This window comes from Spermophilus citellus, assembly GCF_964194105.1.
Source record: "Spermophilus citellus genome assembly, chromosome: 2".
In the NCBI taxonomy this organism is placed as follows: Eukaryota; Metazoa; Chordata; class Mammalia; order Rodentia; family Sciuridae; genus Spermophilus; species Spermophilus citellus.
In genome coordinates, this window is record NC_138183.1 from 17801617 (window position 1) to 17819408 (window position 17792).

General features: G+C 41.0%; 1 protein-coding gene across 3 annotated transcripts in view; it reads left to right on the top strand.

The window, feature by feature from the left end:
* ASTN2 (astrotactin 2) overlaps positions 1-17792 on the top strand; it is an 856022-nt gene that overhangs the window by 395959 nt on the left and 442271 nt on the right. For 2 of the 3 annotated variants that reach the window (XM_081282178.1, XM_081282177.1), the window contains 3 exons: positions 9371-9455; positions 10057-10131; positions 10847-10984. In XM_081282178.1, coding sequence (XP_081138304.1) covers positions 9371-9455; positions 10057-10131; positions 10847-10984 — 298 coding nt within the window. The remainder of the gene's footprint in view (positions 1-9370; positions 9456-10056; positions 10132-10846; positions 10985-17792) is intronic. The other variant, XM_081282176.1, reaches the window with a different exon arrangement.

Below are 17792 nucleotides of genomic sequence, written 5' to 3' on the forward strand. Positions count from 1 at the left end.
GCCACACATTGCCTAACCTCCCCAGCCTTCCTTGGAATCTGGAGGTCTCCATGGCCCCATAATACTTGCATTCTGCAAGCCTATAAAACCAGCACCACATGGATGATGCTAAGGTCTCCTGCCATTGGGAGCAATAGCCAGGCTCCTGTGAACAGGGCTACAGCAGCCTCTAAGTGCCTGGATGGCTGGACATGGTGAAAGGGAACCTGGAAGATAATTCCCGAGGCAGCCCCATGGGACCAGGGTACCCTGGTACTCTTTTCTTAAAGCAGAGTCTTTGGAAGGAGTTTAAACTTTATGTCCTTGCACATGTGATGGGTGATAGGTGAGGTCTGGCTAACTCCTGAGATGCCTGCAAGGTATCTTTTATATTGTCCTGATGCAAATTATCAGGTTTTATTTTATATTTTAATGACAACCACTCCCTCTTTGGCTCTACTTTTACTTACACTTTTCTGGTCAAATTGCCAAGCTTTTCAAATATTCCAGTGAGTGTCTTGCTCCCAATTCTCACTCTAAGTCTGGCTAAACACTGCCAGTAATACCCATGATACCACCTGAAAACTGCTGCCTCGAAATTTCCTTCACAGGGGCTGGGGATGTGGCTCAAGTGGTAGCGTGCTCGCCTGGCATGCGTGCGGCCCGGGTTCGATCCTCAGCACCACATACCAACAAAGATGTTGTGTCCACCGAAAACTAAAAAAATAAATATTAAAAAATTCTCTCTCTCTCTCTCTCTCTCTCTCTCTCTCTCTCTCTTTAAAAAATAAATAAATAAATAAATAAATAAATAAGAAATTTCCTTCACTAGTTTAATTAGTCCATCACCTTTAAACCCAAGCTCACACAAAGTCTCAGGGAATGGAAAAAATATATACAGGTTCTTTGCGAGAATGTAACGTGTATTGCCTTTATGCCAATTCACAATAAAGTCCTTATTCCCATTTGAAACCTCATGAGCACAAGTCTCTGTTTTCCACATTCCTATTAGCATTCTGTTCTTCTGAGCTCACAACAGATTTGTCCATTAACCTCCACTTACAACCTTCTAGGGCTTCTCTAGCCTGCGTCTTCCAAAGATTTCCAAATTCTTCTCACAAACCAGTTCCAAAGGCTTCTGAACCACTTCTGAAAGTGAAGTCAGCAACAACTCCACTTCTCAGCACCAATTTTCTGTGTTCATCTGCTTTTTGCTGCTATGACAAAATACCTGAGAAAATTGACTTAGAGGAGGATACGTTTATTTTGGCTAATAGTTTCAAAGTTTTCAGTCCACGGTCAGCTTATCCCATTGCTATGGCCTGTGGTAAGGCAGAACATCAGGATGGAGAAGTTGTAGTGAAACAGAGCTACTCACTTCTTAACAGCAGAAAATCAGAGAGAGTGGGAAAGAGCAAGGAACTGGGGCAAAATAAATCCTTAAAGATCATGACCACCTCTTCCAAATAGTCCCTACCCCCTGAAGTTTCATCTCTTCCCAATATTGACACAAGCTGGGGTTCAAGATTCCAACACGTGTGCCTTTGGAGGATATTCCAGATTCAAAGTACAACACTACTTCTTGGCTTATCCGTGCTAGTCGAAAATCAATTCAACCACCCAATATCATATAGGTATTATGAATTCAAGACAGTCCTCACATAAAATTATACATCTGAACAGGGAAAATTGAGGAGAACAAGACGTAACCTTTAGTTTTAGAGGAACTTTAAAAGCAGTAGGGTGAGAATTTAAATGCACGGAAATCCAAGGTCCCTGCTTTTTTTTTCCTAACCCTCGATGTTTAGCACATAATAATGGTCAAATTAAATGCAGATCTCCCTATTATTGTCCTTGTGATTCTGATTATTGCTCGGATACTTGTAAATGGTCTAAATGACCATGAGCTTCAGATCTCATTCTATGACCATGGGCAAGGGATGATTAGTTGAGTTTGAGTTTCAGTTTCCTTATTTTACAATGAGAGCATTTTTACCTTCTTCTAAGCACGTTTCATGAGTGGGACCTGCCATAACATATGTCAGGTATCTTCCATCACTGAGAGCAATAAGCAGGTCCTCAGTAATGTTATGTCCTCCCCACCATGTGCCTTGGCCCTGAGCTGGTTCTAGCAATACATAGGCAGAGAGGCCCGGAATGGCCCATTCAGAGTCAGAACAGACCAGGATGCTGTGCTTATTGTTCTGAAGGCCCAGAGAAATGTCTTTGCAAGCCACAGGGACAAGAAGAGTAAATGGGAAAGTGAACAGCAGGCTCTGTGTCTGGCCTGTGATGATAAGTGATGACTGAGTTGGAAGCAAGTGAAAATGGAATCATAAAAGGATGACCGGCTGGGAGGAGGGGAGCCAGCCAGCCAGGCGGGCTTGGGAAGGAGGCTTTGCACCTATCCAGCACTCTTTCAGACAGGCTGTGAGCACCTCTGAGCTGAGGGGAGCAGGGGAAGCAGCAGGCCCTTGTCTTGCCTTGTCTGCCTGCACCTCCTTCAGCGGGAGGTGCCATGGACACAGATGTTAGTGATTCTGGAAGGGTGGAGAACAGTCTTAGGGATGGTCTCACTTAAAATGCCCCACATTTACAGATTAAAAAAAAAATTCCTTTGGCTTCGTAAAAGGCATACCTTGGTATTATGGTTTGGATATGATGTGTCCCCCAAAAGCTCCTGTTAATGTAGGAATGTTCAGATGTGAAATGATTAGACTGGGAGAACTATAACCTAGTTAGTGGATTAATCCACTGATGGATTAATAATTTGAACTGCTTTCCTGGCTGATAAGTGTAGGCAGGTAGATTGTGGTTGGAGGAAGTAGATCACTGTGGAGCATGCCTTGGGGGGTTATATTTTGTTCCTGGAACCTTGCTGTCTCTGCTTCCTGGCTGCCATGACCTGAGCATCTTTCTTATGCCACTCCCTTTCACCATGATGTTCTGCCTTACATCAGGCCTACAGCAATGGAGTCAGCTGACCATGGGTTCAGACCTCTATCATCATGGAGTCCAAAATAAACTTTTCATCTTCTAAGTTGGTCTTGTCAATATTTCGGTCACAGCAATGGAAGACTAACACACTTGGATTTTTGAGACAATCTTTCAACCTAATGCACCTTTTTTTCCCATTAAACTAAGATGCTGAACTGGCTCTCTAACCCAAGAACAATAATAAGAAATCAAACCACCATTCATTACCTTTTCAGCAACAAGAAAAGTGCCAAAGAGTATGCTGAGCCTTTTCAAACATGTCTCTTGAACCTTCCAGCAATATATGATGTCGTCCTTACTACAGATAAAGAAAGAGGCCCAGAGGAAAAGGAAGTAGCTTGATCAAGTTTGTACAGGCTCTGAGGGCAGATCCGGGATTTAAATCCAGGATAAAAGGATCCACTGTCTGAACCATTTTATCACATTGGCCTTAGATGGTGAGCAGGGAGGCACTGACCACTTGGAGGTGGCTTAGAAGAGCACCATATAGGATGAGCCCAGCTTGTCCATTATGAAGGGGTTCTGTTGTTCTCCAAGAGTTTATAGAGTGACAGTGCATGTAACATAAAACGAGAACTCAATAAATGGGACCTGGGAGACAGAAAGAGTAAATATCTTAAAACCAAAGCAGTTCATATATAGCTGAAGATACAGAGTCTTAGTAACCAGCATGATAGAAATTCACTTAATTGAATTCCCTTATGGAAACCACTTTAATGAAGAGATTAAACTTTTTTAGGTCTGCATTATTAACCACATATAAATGTATGTTTTTAATGTGCTTAAGGATATTTTAAATTCATTTAACTTTTTTTATAGTACCTGCTTGGAAATGTAATATTCTCATTATAGAAAGATTAGAAATGTCATAGGAGCACGAAGAGCAAAATTTGCTAGAAAGGCTTCAAAGTACACTGAAGGGTTAATATCACCAATGCAACAGAAGGAATACTGGTTCTGGTGGCCAAAGGCCCTGGGTTCTAATCCTGACTGAGACAGAAGCCAGTCCAGTGATTTGGTCAAATCCCTTCAATCCCTTAACTCTAATATTCCCTTCTGAAAAGTAAAGCCAGAAAGATGAAAGATGAACTAGAGGACCTTGAAGGGCGTTTTCTGCTCTAATATGGAATAGAATTCTGTTGTAGACATTTTGTGAGCACTTATGTTTACAATCCACATTTTCCTAGCAAATACCTTTCATGGATGGAAGTTTTTTGGAGTCCTTAGCAACATCATCATTATTCTAAATGGACTCAGTCTGAGTTCATGACAAGTATAATGTATTTACATATTAACTAATTTGTCCATCCATCCATCCATTCATCAAATGAGTTGCCTACTCTTCATCAGGTACTATACTCTTCATTGAGATAAGGATGATTAAGAAAATGTTTCTGCAATCAAGAAGTTCTAGTCTAGTGAGGGAAAGGGCAAATAAAAATCATTTCCCTAGCATTAGGCATTACTATTGTAAAATATGTGCTCTCACTTATTTAGCTTTTGTTTACAGAATGCCTGCTGTGTACCAGGCATTGCAGGCGATGCTGGGATGAGATAGTGAACCAGGTGGGTGTAACATTTTCTGTAAAGGATCTTTCATTGTAGTGAAAGGAGTTCACAGTCAGCATACTGTCCCAGGAGAGCTGTTCCTCGACAGCCTGGCTGCCCTGGGGGTGCAGAGACAGAGCTAGAAAAAGAAGTCACCAAGAAAAGGGGTTAATAACCCTCAGCTCTGACTGTTAGAGCATCTTAGAGCAGGAAATGCTTGGTTGCAAATAGTGGAGAATTAGCTGAGTCATAAAAATAGGAAATGCAAGTCAATAAAGCCAATAGCTGTGGTATTGATGGAGATCTTGCCAGAGATACCCAGCCCACTGCTAAGAATGATCTCAGCTGTGGCTAAAACTGTGTCCAGAGAACATAAGTTAGGGATTCAGAAAGGTAATGCAAAAAACTGATTCTTGGTGTGCTCAGAAATGAAGGACATCTAATATAAATTTTTGGTTTGCAGCTGAGAAAAAACTAAGGCCCATAGAGAAGGAAATTACTTGTGTCCCTAGAGTTAATATGTGAACATACACCAAAACCCTGGGGCCATCTTGGAATTAAAGGAAAAGGGGTGGAAACTAATTTATTAACCATGAACTCATTGTCTACCGGAGCTGTGAGATATACTTTTCACTATTATAATTTCTTCTTCCATCAGTCCTGTGACATAGAGACATTACTATCATTTCCATTCTAGATATGAGAAAACGGAGACCAAAGAGGTGAAGCAGCTTCCCCAAGGCCACACAACTTCCGAGAGAGAATGTGAAGACTGAACACCAGTCCGTCACCTGTCCCCAGCACTTGCGGGCTTTCCCTTCTGCCTATTTCCTGTTCTCCAGGCAGCCTTTTGGGGATTCCTGGGGTGGATACTTCTCATTTAAAAAATACATATTTGTTGAATAATGAATGACAGTAATTAATGATCCATTCCTAGTCAAGAAAAAGTTATTTAGTGAGCACACCTAGGAAATGAGGAAAATAAAAATGTAGCAGGACCTTTTTCCAAACAGACTTTTTATTGTCGCCAATGTTCCCCAAAATGAGCTGTGCCTTTACCTGCAGAGCCACTGATAGGGGAGAGACGAACCTCTGCCCTTTCTATGACAAAGGAGCATCCTCCCTGCCACCGGAGCCTGGCTTCCTGTTCTGTTGCCCACAGTAACCATTTTACCTCTCCAATTATGAATCATGAGGTCTGCGGCTTTTGGCAGATCATAAATCAGTCCTGGGAGTCTCGAGGACAAATCCCAGGACTTTTAATCTTTAATATTAGACGTGTTTAAGGTGGTGAATATTTCATGAAGGGGCGGTCGCATCGTTAGTGACTCCCACCCCACCCTGCTTGGTAAATTACTCCCATCCAAATTCAAGGCCCTCATCTCTTTCCTTCCACTTCTCTTAGCTCAGGAGTGGTCTGTCCAGTGGGTTGCACCCACCTACAGCACTCCCACCTTTAGAAGACCTCAGGTTTTGGGGTGCAGGCAGGGTTATAGAGAATATTCTAGCCTGGGGGCAGTCCCCTCATGGTGCACCAAGTACCCAGAGAAGAGGAACCATAGATTACTCCAGTCTGTTGCTCCTTCTGTCTTTCAACAATCTTGTCATGAATATTTCAATGATCCCCTTCTGACCCCTTCTTCACTCCATATTCTGTTCGACTGACGTTTCAGTTCAGCTACTATTTATGAATCAGGCTATTTGCCAAACACTTTCTAGGTGCTGAGGGTACAAAGATTAAACAGCACTGCAATACATAAACAAGCGAGTTTTTTTTTAACACTAGAATGCCTTATATAAGATGCACTGCATTACATTTCTAGTTCATCAGTGAAAAAAGGAAGGTTGTTTTTTTTTGATGAATACAACATTTTGAAATTAGATCTGATGTAGTTTTCCCATGTACATATATGAAAACAACATAATGAATCCCACCACCATGTACCTCCATAAGAATGGGACTGTAACGAGAATAAGATGTATTCCACGCTTGTGTGATTATATCAAAATGAATTCTGCTGTCATGTATAACTACAAAGAACCAACAAAAGAAACGAGGAGCTATTGGTAATAGTTGTAGAACCTGCCTTACCTAGTATCTTGTTTGTTACTCGTTTCAGTTGTACAAGGTTGAGAGAATCCTGAAACACAAGCTGTGTCATTGCAAGTAACATGAGCTTGTTAGCACCTGATTCAGTCTCCACATCCTCTTCAATAAAGCAAAGATGATGGGAGACTTTTTTTTTTCCTGTGACCTGCATAAAATAAGTTTACCCAACGAGATGAATTAACATGATGATGCTTTCTATTGTCGTTAATTTTGGTATGCGACATCAGAGTGTAAATCTGTCTTTTTTTTTTTAATTATAAAGAGAAAAAGAAACTCTAAGGAAAATGAAAACACAAAAGTCCATAAATACCCCCATATTGAACAGTATGTTTCCATGGACATAATTTGAAAACTCTTGGGTCGGGCCACTCAGAATCACTTTAGGATGGAAGGGTTGTGGGAATATGTGTGTACATGTATGTATTTGTCCATGTGTGAATTGTGTGTATGTGTGTGTAATCATCAAAAGATAGGAAATAAGGCAGTCTGGCAGCAATAGCTAGATATTTATGAGAGCCATGAAGTTAATTACTCATTCACCTTACATTGTTGAGTACTAACTCTGCTCTACACAGTAGGCTGAGCCAACCATAGCAGTTCCTACCAGCACTTCCCAGGATGAGTTCCACAGAATGTTGATCCTATGAGTTATTCCACCAGCAACCCTCTCAAAGTAAAAAGAGGTGGGGAAAATTGAATGCATCACCCTCATGGAGAATCATGTTCCACTGGCTCCAGGGAAGGGTATAATATTTGCCAAAGTTATTTATATTTTTTTACAGAATCCATTTTTGGCAAAGCATCTGTGAGCATTCCACAAATATATGTTGGGGTAGGGGGGACAATAAGTAAATGTTTAAAAACAAAAAAAGATTTCCCTCACCTTGAGAAGTGCACAGTGGAGCAGAAATTATTAACAGAGGACAGGACAGAGAGCTTCAGAAAACTCTTTTAGGATTCCAAACTGTAAAAATATACTAGGAAATGGGATATGCACTAGCCAACTGAAATGAACTTGGCTAACAGGAGAATATGTTTCAGTGTGGAATGCCAGCAAGCATTCATGCCACCAGATACAGACATGATCTGGGTTGGGGAGTGTGAATGGGTAGATGAATGTAAGGAAAAAAAAGAGATTGAATGAGAGGAGAAAGGAGGAAAGAGGACAAGAGAGGAGGTGGGAGGGGAGGCTACGAGTAGAGAGGAAAATTGTTTGACTCAGCTTTTTTCACTGTGACAAAATACCTGAGGAAAACCATTTAAAGAAGTTAAAATATATTTTGGCTCCTGGTTTCAAATGTTTCAGTTAATGGTCAGCTGGCTCCATTTTGTTCTGGACCTGTTATGAGGGAGTACATGGTAGAAAGCCATGGTGGAGTAAGCTTCTCACTTCTTGTGGCAGAGAAGAAGGAGAAAGGGAAATGGGCCAAGGACAAGATAACTCCCCAAGGGCATGCCTCAAAGGACCCACTCCATTCAACTAGTCCCCAAGTCCTCCAATTTGCACCACCTCTCCATAGTCCAATAAAATTATGGATGTGTCAATAGTTTGATCCAATGATGCTGGATCATTTATGAACTCTGAAGGCTCTACCTCTGAACACTGTTGCAATGAGGGACAAGCCTTCAACATTTGAGCCTCTAGGGGATATTTTCAGATCCAAATGATACAGAAACAAGCTAAAAATTTTAAAATAAAACACCAAGACAAAATATATAAGACCAGGAGACCACAGGCCAAAAAAAAAAAAAATTGATTTTTTTCCTAAATAGGAAGTTGACAGTTTCTTGGAGGAGGTGGTGTTTGGCTCAGGGCTTATGGATGATCAAGTCTTGCTCATTCGGGTGGAGAGAATTCAATTTTTGTTTACATACTTAAATAAATATATATTTTAAATAAATATATATTATCATAATTTAATTATTTGGAAACTGACCTTTCCATTTGTAGAGCCTGGTCACTGGTCACTTCCTGTTTCCCTCATCAAGTTGGGAGGACCTTCAGCTACTGGATTGCACCTTTGATCCCTGTGTCTCTAATGCTAAGCTGAGAACTTGGCAGCATGGGTGATGGTCTTATTGAATGGATAAATGAGTGAGTGAACAAATGAATGCACAAGTGGATACATTTTTCATGAACCATGGTAGTCCATGATCCAAAACACCCTTTTTTTATGGGCTTTTTCTGAAACTATGAGTTCACTTTATTGCCGCAGTCTTGGCTGGGCACTGAATCAGGAGCCACCACACACCTTGTAGATTCAAACAGCAATTCTTTATTCCCGTACTCACACCGGCCTCTACACACGTTCTGGGGAAATCCCAGTTCTGGGCCCAAATTCACGTCCCAAAATACTTTTCAATTCCACGAGAACTCAATGGGAACTCAAGGATCGGGTGTACCTGAGGCAGCAGGATACACCCTATTCCCCCGCAGGGTACACCTTAAATCTGGAACTTCCCTAAACCCAAGGACGGGATACTCCCTAAAACCTGATCAGCTCTAAACCCGGATCCGCCCTGGTCCTTGAGCAAGGTCACCTTACTAAAGCATACATGCAACGTCACAGGGAATGTCCTCTAAGCAACATGGGGTACGCTGGCACGGAAATTTTGATGCGTCATTCCTACTTGGCAATGGCCCTCAGCACTTTATTTTCCAGGAAAGCAAGGAACCAGGGTAAAGACTATTTCAAGAGGCAGCATTTCTCACAATTCTTTTCTGTTTGCTTCCAGGAGAGTGCGGCTGTCATGAAGGCTATGCCCCAGACCCTGTTCACAGACACCTCTGTGTGCGCAGTGACTGGGGACAGAGTGAAGGGTGAGTGGCACAGGACATTGGGAATAGGGCAGTGGTAGACCTGTCCCTACCTCCTCTGTTGTGTTACTGGGTGCCCAAAACCTCCCTAAGGGAGAATACTTTCTCTATTAGAGACGTCCTCCCGAAAACCCCAGCAAATCCTACTTTCCCACTGAATCACATTTTAGAATTAAAGATACATGATGGATGAATCTTCTAGAGCACAAAGGCTGGCATTTAAATAACCCATCTAAACAAGAAGTGATCAGTGAAAGCTTTCTTACATGGACTGAGGAGGAATTGGGTTTCCTCACATGCACTCAAATATGGGCAAGTGAGAGCTGGGGATATGGCTCAGTTGGTAGAGTGCTTGCCTTGCATGCACAAGGCTCTGGGTTCAATCCCCAGCACAACACACTTACCAAAAAAAAAATCAAATATGGGCAAATTAATTTTTACATAAGTGCCGAGTCCTGCAGTAAAATGGAGACACTCCTTAATAACATAGAGGCTTTGTCCAATAATTACCTCTGTGGAATTTGAACAGTTGTCCAGATATGAATTCTGCTTGCTACTGACTAATGTTATCCCCACTGTTTTTTCTTTCCCCTGGCTTCCACAGACCTTGGCCTTATACGACCCTTGAGAGGGGCTATGATCTGGTGACAGGGGAGCAAGCCCCTGAAAAGATTCTCAGGTGAGTTGACAGTCTTATTGGGGTATTATAATGGTGGGGAATACAGAAATGTCTCTTAAGAAGTATAGTCATGTATCCTTGGACTATTGAGAACTCTTGCTAACACTAATGTACCTTCACAGTCCAGGTCGCTATGGGAACCTAATTCCCATTTGTCTGGCATCTAGATTTATAGATTTCAGGTACCTGAACTGGAGGAGATATTTCTGATTATCTATTCTAGTGTTTTAAAAAATGTTCTATTAGCCATAGAGCCTCATATGAAACAAAAATCTCATATAAAACTTTAATATTTAAGCAGATAAAGACATAGGGAAAATTAAGTGGAAGGACTGGGAATCACACATTGGTTTGAAATGAATCTGAATCCATGCTCTTGGCCCGTAGGCCAATCTGCTCCTGATGACTTGGCAGTCACTTGTGAAACTCCTACTGGGTGTAGAGACCGTGGGGGAAACCAGAGCCGAAACAGTCCCTGTCTTCAGAGTTGACTGTTTACCCAGGGAAAGAAAACTAGAAATTCAAAACAATGCATGAGCGAACTGATAAACTGATTTAAGAAATGACCATTCAAGTTTGTGCCTTCGGGAATATAAGGGTCCAAGTTGGGTGGAGAAAGGAGAAAATGCCCTAGAAGGGATAGGAAGAGGGGCCCCTGTTTTCTTTTTGCTCTCTGCTTCCCGGGGAGTTCCCAATGGAAACTCTTACATTACAGGTCTACTTTCAGCTTGGGCCAAGGCCTCTGGCTTCCTGTGAGCAAAAGCTTTGTGGTTCCACCCGTGGAGCTGTCCATCAATCCCCTGGCCAGTTGCAAGACAGATGTGCTCGTCACTGAAGACCCTGCAGATGTCAGGTAGGGAAGTCATCTCCAGGACTCTGTACCCAGGACTTCTTGGAGCCCTGGACGTTCCTCAGTTTCTGGATCACAGGATCTCCTATGTAGGAGTGACCTGTGACTGTGATGGAGTCAGCTGATGGTGGATGTGAAGAATAGTGTCAACTACACCATGCTCCTAAACTCCTAAAAGCACCCTCCACTGATGGGCCTCAGTGCCACATATTGTAACATTATGGCTCTCATTTTGGGATTTTATAAAATATAAGCAAGGCTAACATATTATCTCCCTCTCTTTGGGATTTTTAATGAGCTTATCATGTAAAAAGTTATTACTTGCCAGTATATTGGAGAGTCATGAAGGCATCAGTTTGGAGAATGGGATGCTTTCTACTGTGATTCTGGTACTGAGGATGGACTTTGGGCTAATCTAAGTGTCCAGATGTCAGATCTCTTTGTTCTTATGAGAGGATGGTGGTTACATCCCTCCTTATATGTCTTGTACCTTGTAGAAAACTTCATTATAGACTTACTCTACTGTATTCTAATTACTTGTTTGCACATCATTCTGTCCCATTATGTGATGCACTTCTCAAGGTTAAAGAAAATAACTTATTTAGCTTTTTAATCTCTGGTTCCTAATACAAATTGGACAACTACTAAATGCTTATTGATTTAATTAACTCAATGGTCTTAGGACTGATCCTACCACAATTCTGGAGCTCTCTATTAGAGATGTTTTTTTTCTTTTTCTTCTTCTTCCAATGTGGTTAAAGGAAACCTTCCAGAAATTTTGATGTTACAAAAAAAATGGATTCTAGTTTCTCTTCTACATCTGCCTTTCACACAGATTATTGGCTTGTAAAAGTCAACATGATCTGCTGGAGTACCACCACTCCATGCTGTCTCTGGGTCATTCTGAATCAAGACACTATCAGTAGGCCCATGGCATCTTGATAGAAAGCTCCTAGGACCCAGCTCTCCTACTTTTCCATATATTTATTGTCACCTATCACCTTTTACGAGGTCACCTTTTTCAATCTCTTAATATTTCCCAAAAGTGGTTGTTTGGAAAATAATAGATTAATAAAGGGGATAGCATTTAGAAAATACAGCAGTAACTACTATAACTAAGGAACTATGGTGGTTTTACACATGTATACCAGCACACACAAATTGATTCATGGAAGATTATTATTATTTCCATTTTTATATAATTGAAGTTGACAAAACTTGAGGAAATCCTATGCTAAAGTCTCTCTGTATCACATATCACATATTGGAACAAGGAGCATCTATCTGGTTGAAAGACCATTCTCAAAGAGACTTAATGAGCTTGCCTGAAATCAGCTGAAAGAAGGTCTCTGCTAGCTATTCACAGAGTTCCATGCTGTTGACATTGTCTTCACTGTTTCAGGGAAGATAGAGGACAGATGTCAGACTGTATATTGGTCACTCACTCTGGCGATGCAAATGGCTGGGTGGGAATGCTACCTCTCCTGTGTGTGAGAAACATGATCTCAGCCAAGTTCAAGTCCCTAAGCTTCCTTTCCTTTCTAGGATAAGGATGATAACAGTACCTTGCTTCATCCACCCTAGATATCCTATATGCCAAATATGTTACAAACACTGTCTTATCCGATGCTTACATCAGCTACATGGGTTGAGGCTATTATTTTCATTTTGAAAATTGAAAATAAATAAATGAATAAATCAGAGGTACAAGTGATGCTTTCTCTAGTAGGTGACATAGCCAGGCTTAGACCTCTGCTCTGCAAGGGTGGATAAAACATTGCATGCATCACCATTTGAAAGGAGCTGTCCTAAATTGAGTTTTGCAAGCTGCACTAATAAACCTTGTTTGACATGACATTGCCCAGGCGAGCATATCGTGGGTGTTCAAGGAATTAATAAGTTCCAGTCAGGAGATATGTTATAAATTAATAAATAATAGATCATAATTATAGATACCCAATAATGCTGCCATGGAATTGCAACAGAGAGATTAGAGGAAAGACTGTGGGAAAGCACAGGCCAGGGGAGACAGGGAAGTGTTCCAGTAGGGTTGCAGAGGAAAACTCAAAGTCAATATTTTTATTTTACATCTCTTACAAAGTCTTGAGAAAGCTGGAGACCTCACTCTGCCAGAGGCAGGGCTGTCAGCTATATAGACTGTGACCCTCCACAGTGGCTAAATGGAACACAACTGATAATCACAAATGTTGGTGTGCATTTGAAGCAACTGGAACTTTCACATCCTTACCCTAGGAATAGAAATTAGTATGATCACCATGAAAAACCTGTTGAGCAGTATGCATTGCCGTATCTAATGTAAAGTATACACATACCCTATCACCCCTTGGTTCCACCCTTAAGAATATGCCTAGCAGAAATGTGTATATATGTGCCTCAAATAATACTAAAAATAACACTAACAGTAGGCACTCATTGTATTGCCAAGGAACTAGGAAAAAAACACAAATATCCATCAACAAAAAAAATAGATAAATAAATTAGGAGATAATCCTACGATAGAATATCATTAATGAGGAAAATGAGGAAACACAGCTACCATGCAGTACACCATAGATAAATGTCACAATATAATACTGAATTATGGAATCTAGTCACAAAAGAATGTGTGTATACATATATATATAAAATTTCTTTTTTACATATATAATATATATTATATATGTATATATTTTTATTTTTTTTTATTTTATTGTTGGTTGTTCAAAACATTACATAGTTCTTAATATACCATATTTCACAGATTGATTCAAGTGGGTTATGAACTCCCATTTTTACCCCGTATACAGATTGCTGTGTCACATCAGTTACATTTCCATTGATTTACAAATTGCCTTTCTAGTGACTGATGTATTCTGCTGTCTATCCCATTCTCCACTATCCCCCCTCCCCTCCCCTCCCCTCCCCTTCTCTCTTTTTAAACAAATCTTAATAATTAGTAAAAACTGATGTTTGGTTGGGAAGAAAGAAAGGATGGGAATACCTTTGGGAGCTGGGGACTTTGGTGACGCTGATGACAATTGACCTCTTGATCTCAGTGGTTGCATGAACATTTTTATTAACGCTTCATCAAGTTGCACATTTTTTCCTCTATGTTGTACTTTTATTAAACATAAAGCTCATTGCTTAAAGTCATAAGATATGGAACCCAGTTGAATTTCCTGGGTTCAAATCCCCACTCTACCACTCAATACAATGCATGAACTTTTCTATGCCTGTGTTTCCCCTGGAGGTTTGTGGAGATAAAAGATTATTTAAATCCTACAAGAGAGAGGTGAAAGTCAAATGACATGATACAGGTAAAGTCCTGAATTTGGAACATACCCAACTCAAGAGACATTAGTTATTGTGCTTGTCAAGGTATGCATGGTATATAGCAGCATAGTGAATGTTTTATTCTCTTTTTCTTTTTCATTTTTTTTCTCTTCCCTTTGATGAAAGGCTGCACTCAGTCAATGATGCATTTTCAAATCAACAGTATCTTGGTATTGAGGGCTTGCACTCATCCCTGTGCACACCCACACATATACACACATACATAGAATGCCAGGTCTGTGGCTTTAAGTGTATTGAATATGTTTACGGAATGAATGAAGAGACACATATAGGGCAGACATAGAGTTCTTTGAGAGGTTGGAAAAGTTTCTGGGCAAAGGAATTAGGTGATTATTCTCAGGAGAGAGAACATTGGAAATGAATCATGAATTGCACCTGCGATCTGACTGTGTAGAGTCTAAGGTGGGAGAGGAAGGGCCAAAGAAGAGAACTCTTCTCTGATGGCTCCTCTTCTCCAGCCTTCAGCAGGAAGCTGCTGGGAATGAGGATTTTTTGCGTTGGAGACACTAATGATGCCAGCTATAGCCGCAGAGGAGCAAACCCTAGCTAAATTTCATACAGATTCCTTTCAATTCTGAAAAACTCTATCTGAGCCCCTCCTGTGTGCCAGGCACTGAGCCAGGACCATAGGAGTACAGAGATGAATAAGGCCCTCCCCTGCCTTCAGGAGTCTCGAGGCTTAGCAAGGAGCACGGAACAAGAGACTGACTTGAGAGATGAGATAACAGTCACTCATGGAGAGAGCAGCACGGCAAACAACACTTATGGCTCCACACCAGGCCTTCTTCACAATTTCACCTGAAGCTGGTTCTTGTAAGAGAAATGTGAGAATAGCTATTATAGTTAGAATAATAACCATCCACAAAGCCCAGCTTTTGGAGCTTCTCAGTGATTTTTCTATGATCTCAAATCAATGAAAATGAAATGGTAAAATGCTGTTAATTCCGGAAATGTTAAAAGAATAATGGAATATCAGATGCAAGCCAGCATTGCTCAGTTGGCAATAGTTTGCACATTGAATTAGTTCTAAATAGAATTAAGAATGTCTCCTTATTCTTTTGGCCTTTCCAGTCTAAGCATTGAGAATTTATTGAACACCTATTATATGGCAGGCTAAGTACTGGAGATCTAGAAGAAAAACAAGACAAGGATCTTATCTTTATTAAATGAAACAAAATCACAAATAAAAAGATGTACCTTGTGATAGTTGAAGAGAATGCAGGGAGATTTCAAGGCAGAGGGAAGACACAAAGGTACAGGTGATCAGACTCACTTGGAGAAGGAAGTACTCACAGAGAAGAGAATCCTTGGGTGAAATTTTCAAAGCCTACAGGAAGTTAGGAGGTTATTGCTTCTCAAAGTGTGATCCCAGGACCAGCAGCATCAGCATGATATAGAAACATGTTAGAAATGCAAATTGACAGACTCCATCTATGGTAGATGGATAAGGACCCCCCAAAGGTATTAGATTATAAACCCTAGAACTTGTAAATGTCACAATATTGGGGAAAAAAAGAGAACTCTTTGCAGATCTTATTACTAAGATTCTTAGTAATAAGAATCTTAAAATAGGTTGATTATCCTGAATTATCTGGATGGGCCCAAAATACCATATCATAGCAAGTGCCCTATTAATAGAGCACACAGAGAAGTCAAGATGGAGTGAGAGCTTGGAGCCACGCAACCACAACCAAAGAATGGTAGCCACCATGGGAAGCTGGCAGAGAAAAATTCAGAGAATCCCCAGGGCTGCTAGAGAGAGTGTGGTCTTCATTTTGCCCAGTAATACTGATTGGGGACTTACTGTTGTTTTTAGGGTCACTTCCATTTGTGGTGATTTGTTACAGCAACCACATGAGACTAATACACCCACTGAATCAGGTATTTCGGAGTTTAGCCCAACAAACTGATTTAACAAGGTGCTTAGATGATTCTAATGTCCACTAAAGTTTGACTACAAATAACAAGTTAACACGACAAGAAATAAATCTCGTGACTTGAACAGAAAACAAATGACATAAAGGTTTCACAACTCCAGGGCGGCAATAGCTTTAGACATAGCAGAATGTATATGCTCCCAGATGTTGCTTGGACTCAAAATTTCTGTCTCTTTTCAGGAATTTTGTTTTTCTCTGGGTTGATTAATTTTCCAGGAACACTTTCACCTTCTATCCTAGGCTTGCAACCTGAGTTTAGCACCACCAGGGTAAGAGATGACTTCTTGCCCAGTGGATTAAGCAAAAGTCCTGGCACTGTGCAGTCACAATAATAGCTCATCCTTCTGTGACACTGTTCCAGATGAGGAACCCAATTTTAGCTCTGTTGAATATGTGAGGCCCAGAGTGGTCATGTAACTTGTTCAAGGTCACATAGCCAGTAAGTGGCAGCACCAGGATTTGAATTCTGAAAAGCCTGAGGCTCGAGTCCACATTCCTCATCTCCAGGGTATGATGCTTCCCTTTGGTCTATTTTAGGATATTGGCCAATATCCCAAACCAATGCCTAAAGGGACTAAGTGCTTTAGTTAGCCAGACCTGGGTTATTAACCCATCCTTAAAACCAGCAAGCTGAGGGAGTCCCTGACTATGTGGATTGAGATGACAGATAGGATAGTCCCCTAGGGAAAAATCAGAAAAGGTAACAAATGAGTGTTGATAAGAAAAACACTCACAGATGTCCTCTCCATGGGCAAGGTACAGGTCCTTGAAGGGTCATGCCCAGGGAGGGAGCGTCCAGTCTAATCTGGCTGCAGAGTAGCAGTGTGGGATACATGGTGGAGGATGAAAGCAAAGAAGGGCAGGAGATACAACATGCCTGGTGCTTTTTTCCCTTATGTGAGGACACTTTGTTCAGGGCTAAGGTTCCCCTGAGATGCTCCTGGGTGAGGACTCCAGATACTGAAATATGCCTTGGGCCCAGACAGAACCCCTATCAGAAACAATGTGTTCCAGAAACACAGACCATGCATCTTAAGGTGAAATTCCCAACAGATGCATGCCAGGTATTTACTTGCCTGTGTGATAGACGTTGTACCAGGCCCTAGAAATATAAAGACCAGAAAGGGAAGGAGAAATGGGAAAGATATGGGCTTTGGAGTCATTCAGACCACAGGTGAATCCTGGCTCCACAATCGGTGAGCAACATGAGCAACCTGGGCCAAATCAGTTCAATTCTCTGGGCTTCCAAGTGAGAACCTGGAAGGTGGAGGTGCTTCTTGGGATCACACAACATATATAGAGTGACTGGCACAGCGACTTTCAGGTAACTGGTGTTAAAAAAAAAATGGTGGGAAGTTTGAGTAGTAGTAGGAATTGCAATTCAAATTAGGAAATAACCATATAACACAGTGTGACCAGTCAATAAAAAGATACAGTTCATGGTATAGAAGCAGTACAGACACAAGGCGTCTGCTTTCTTTTTCTGGATCACATTAGATATCAATAGGAGAATTAAGGAA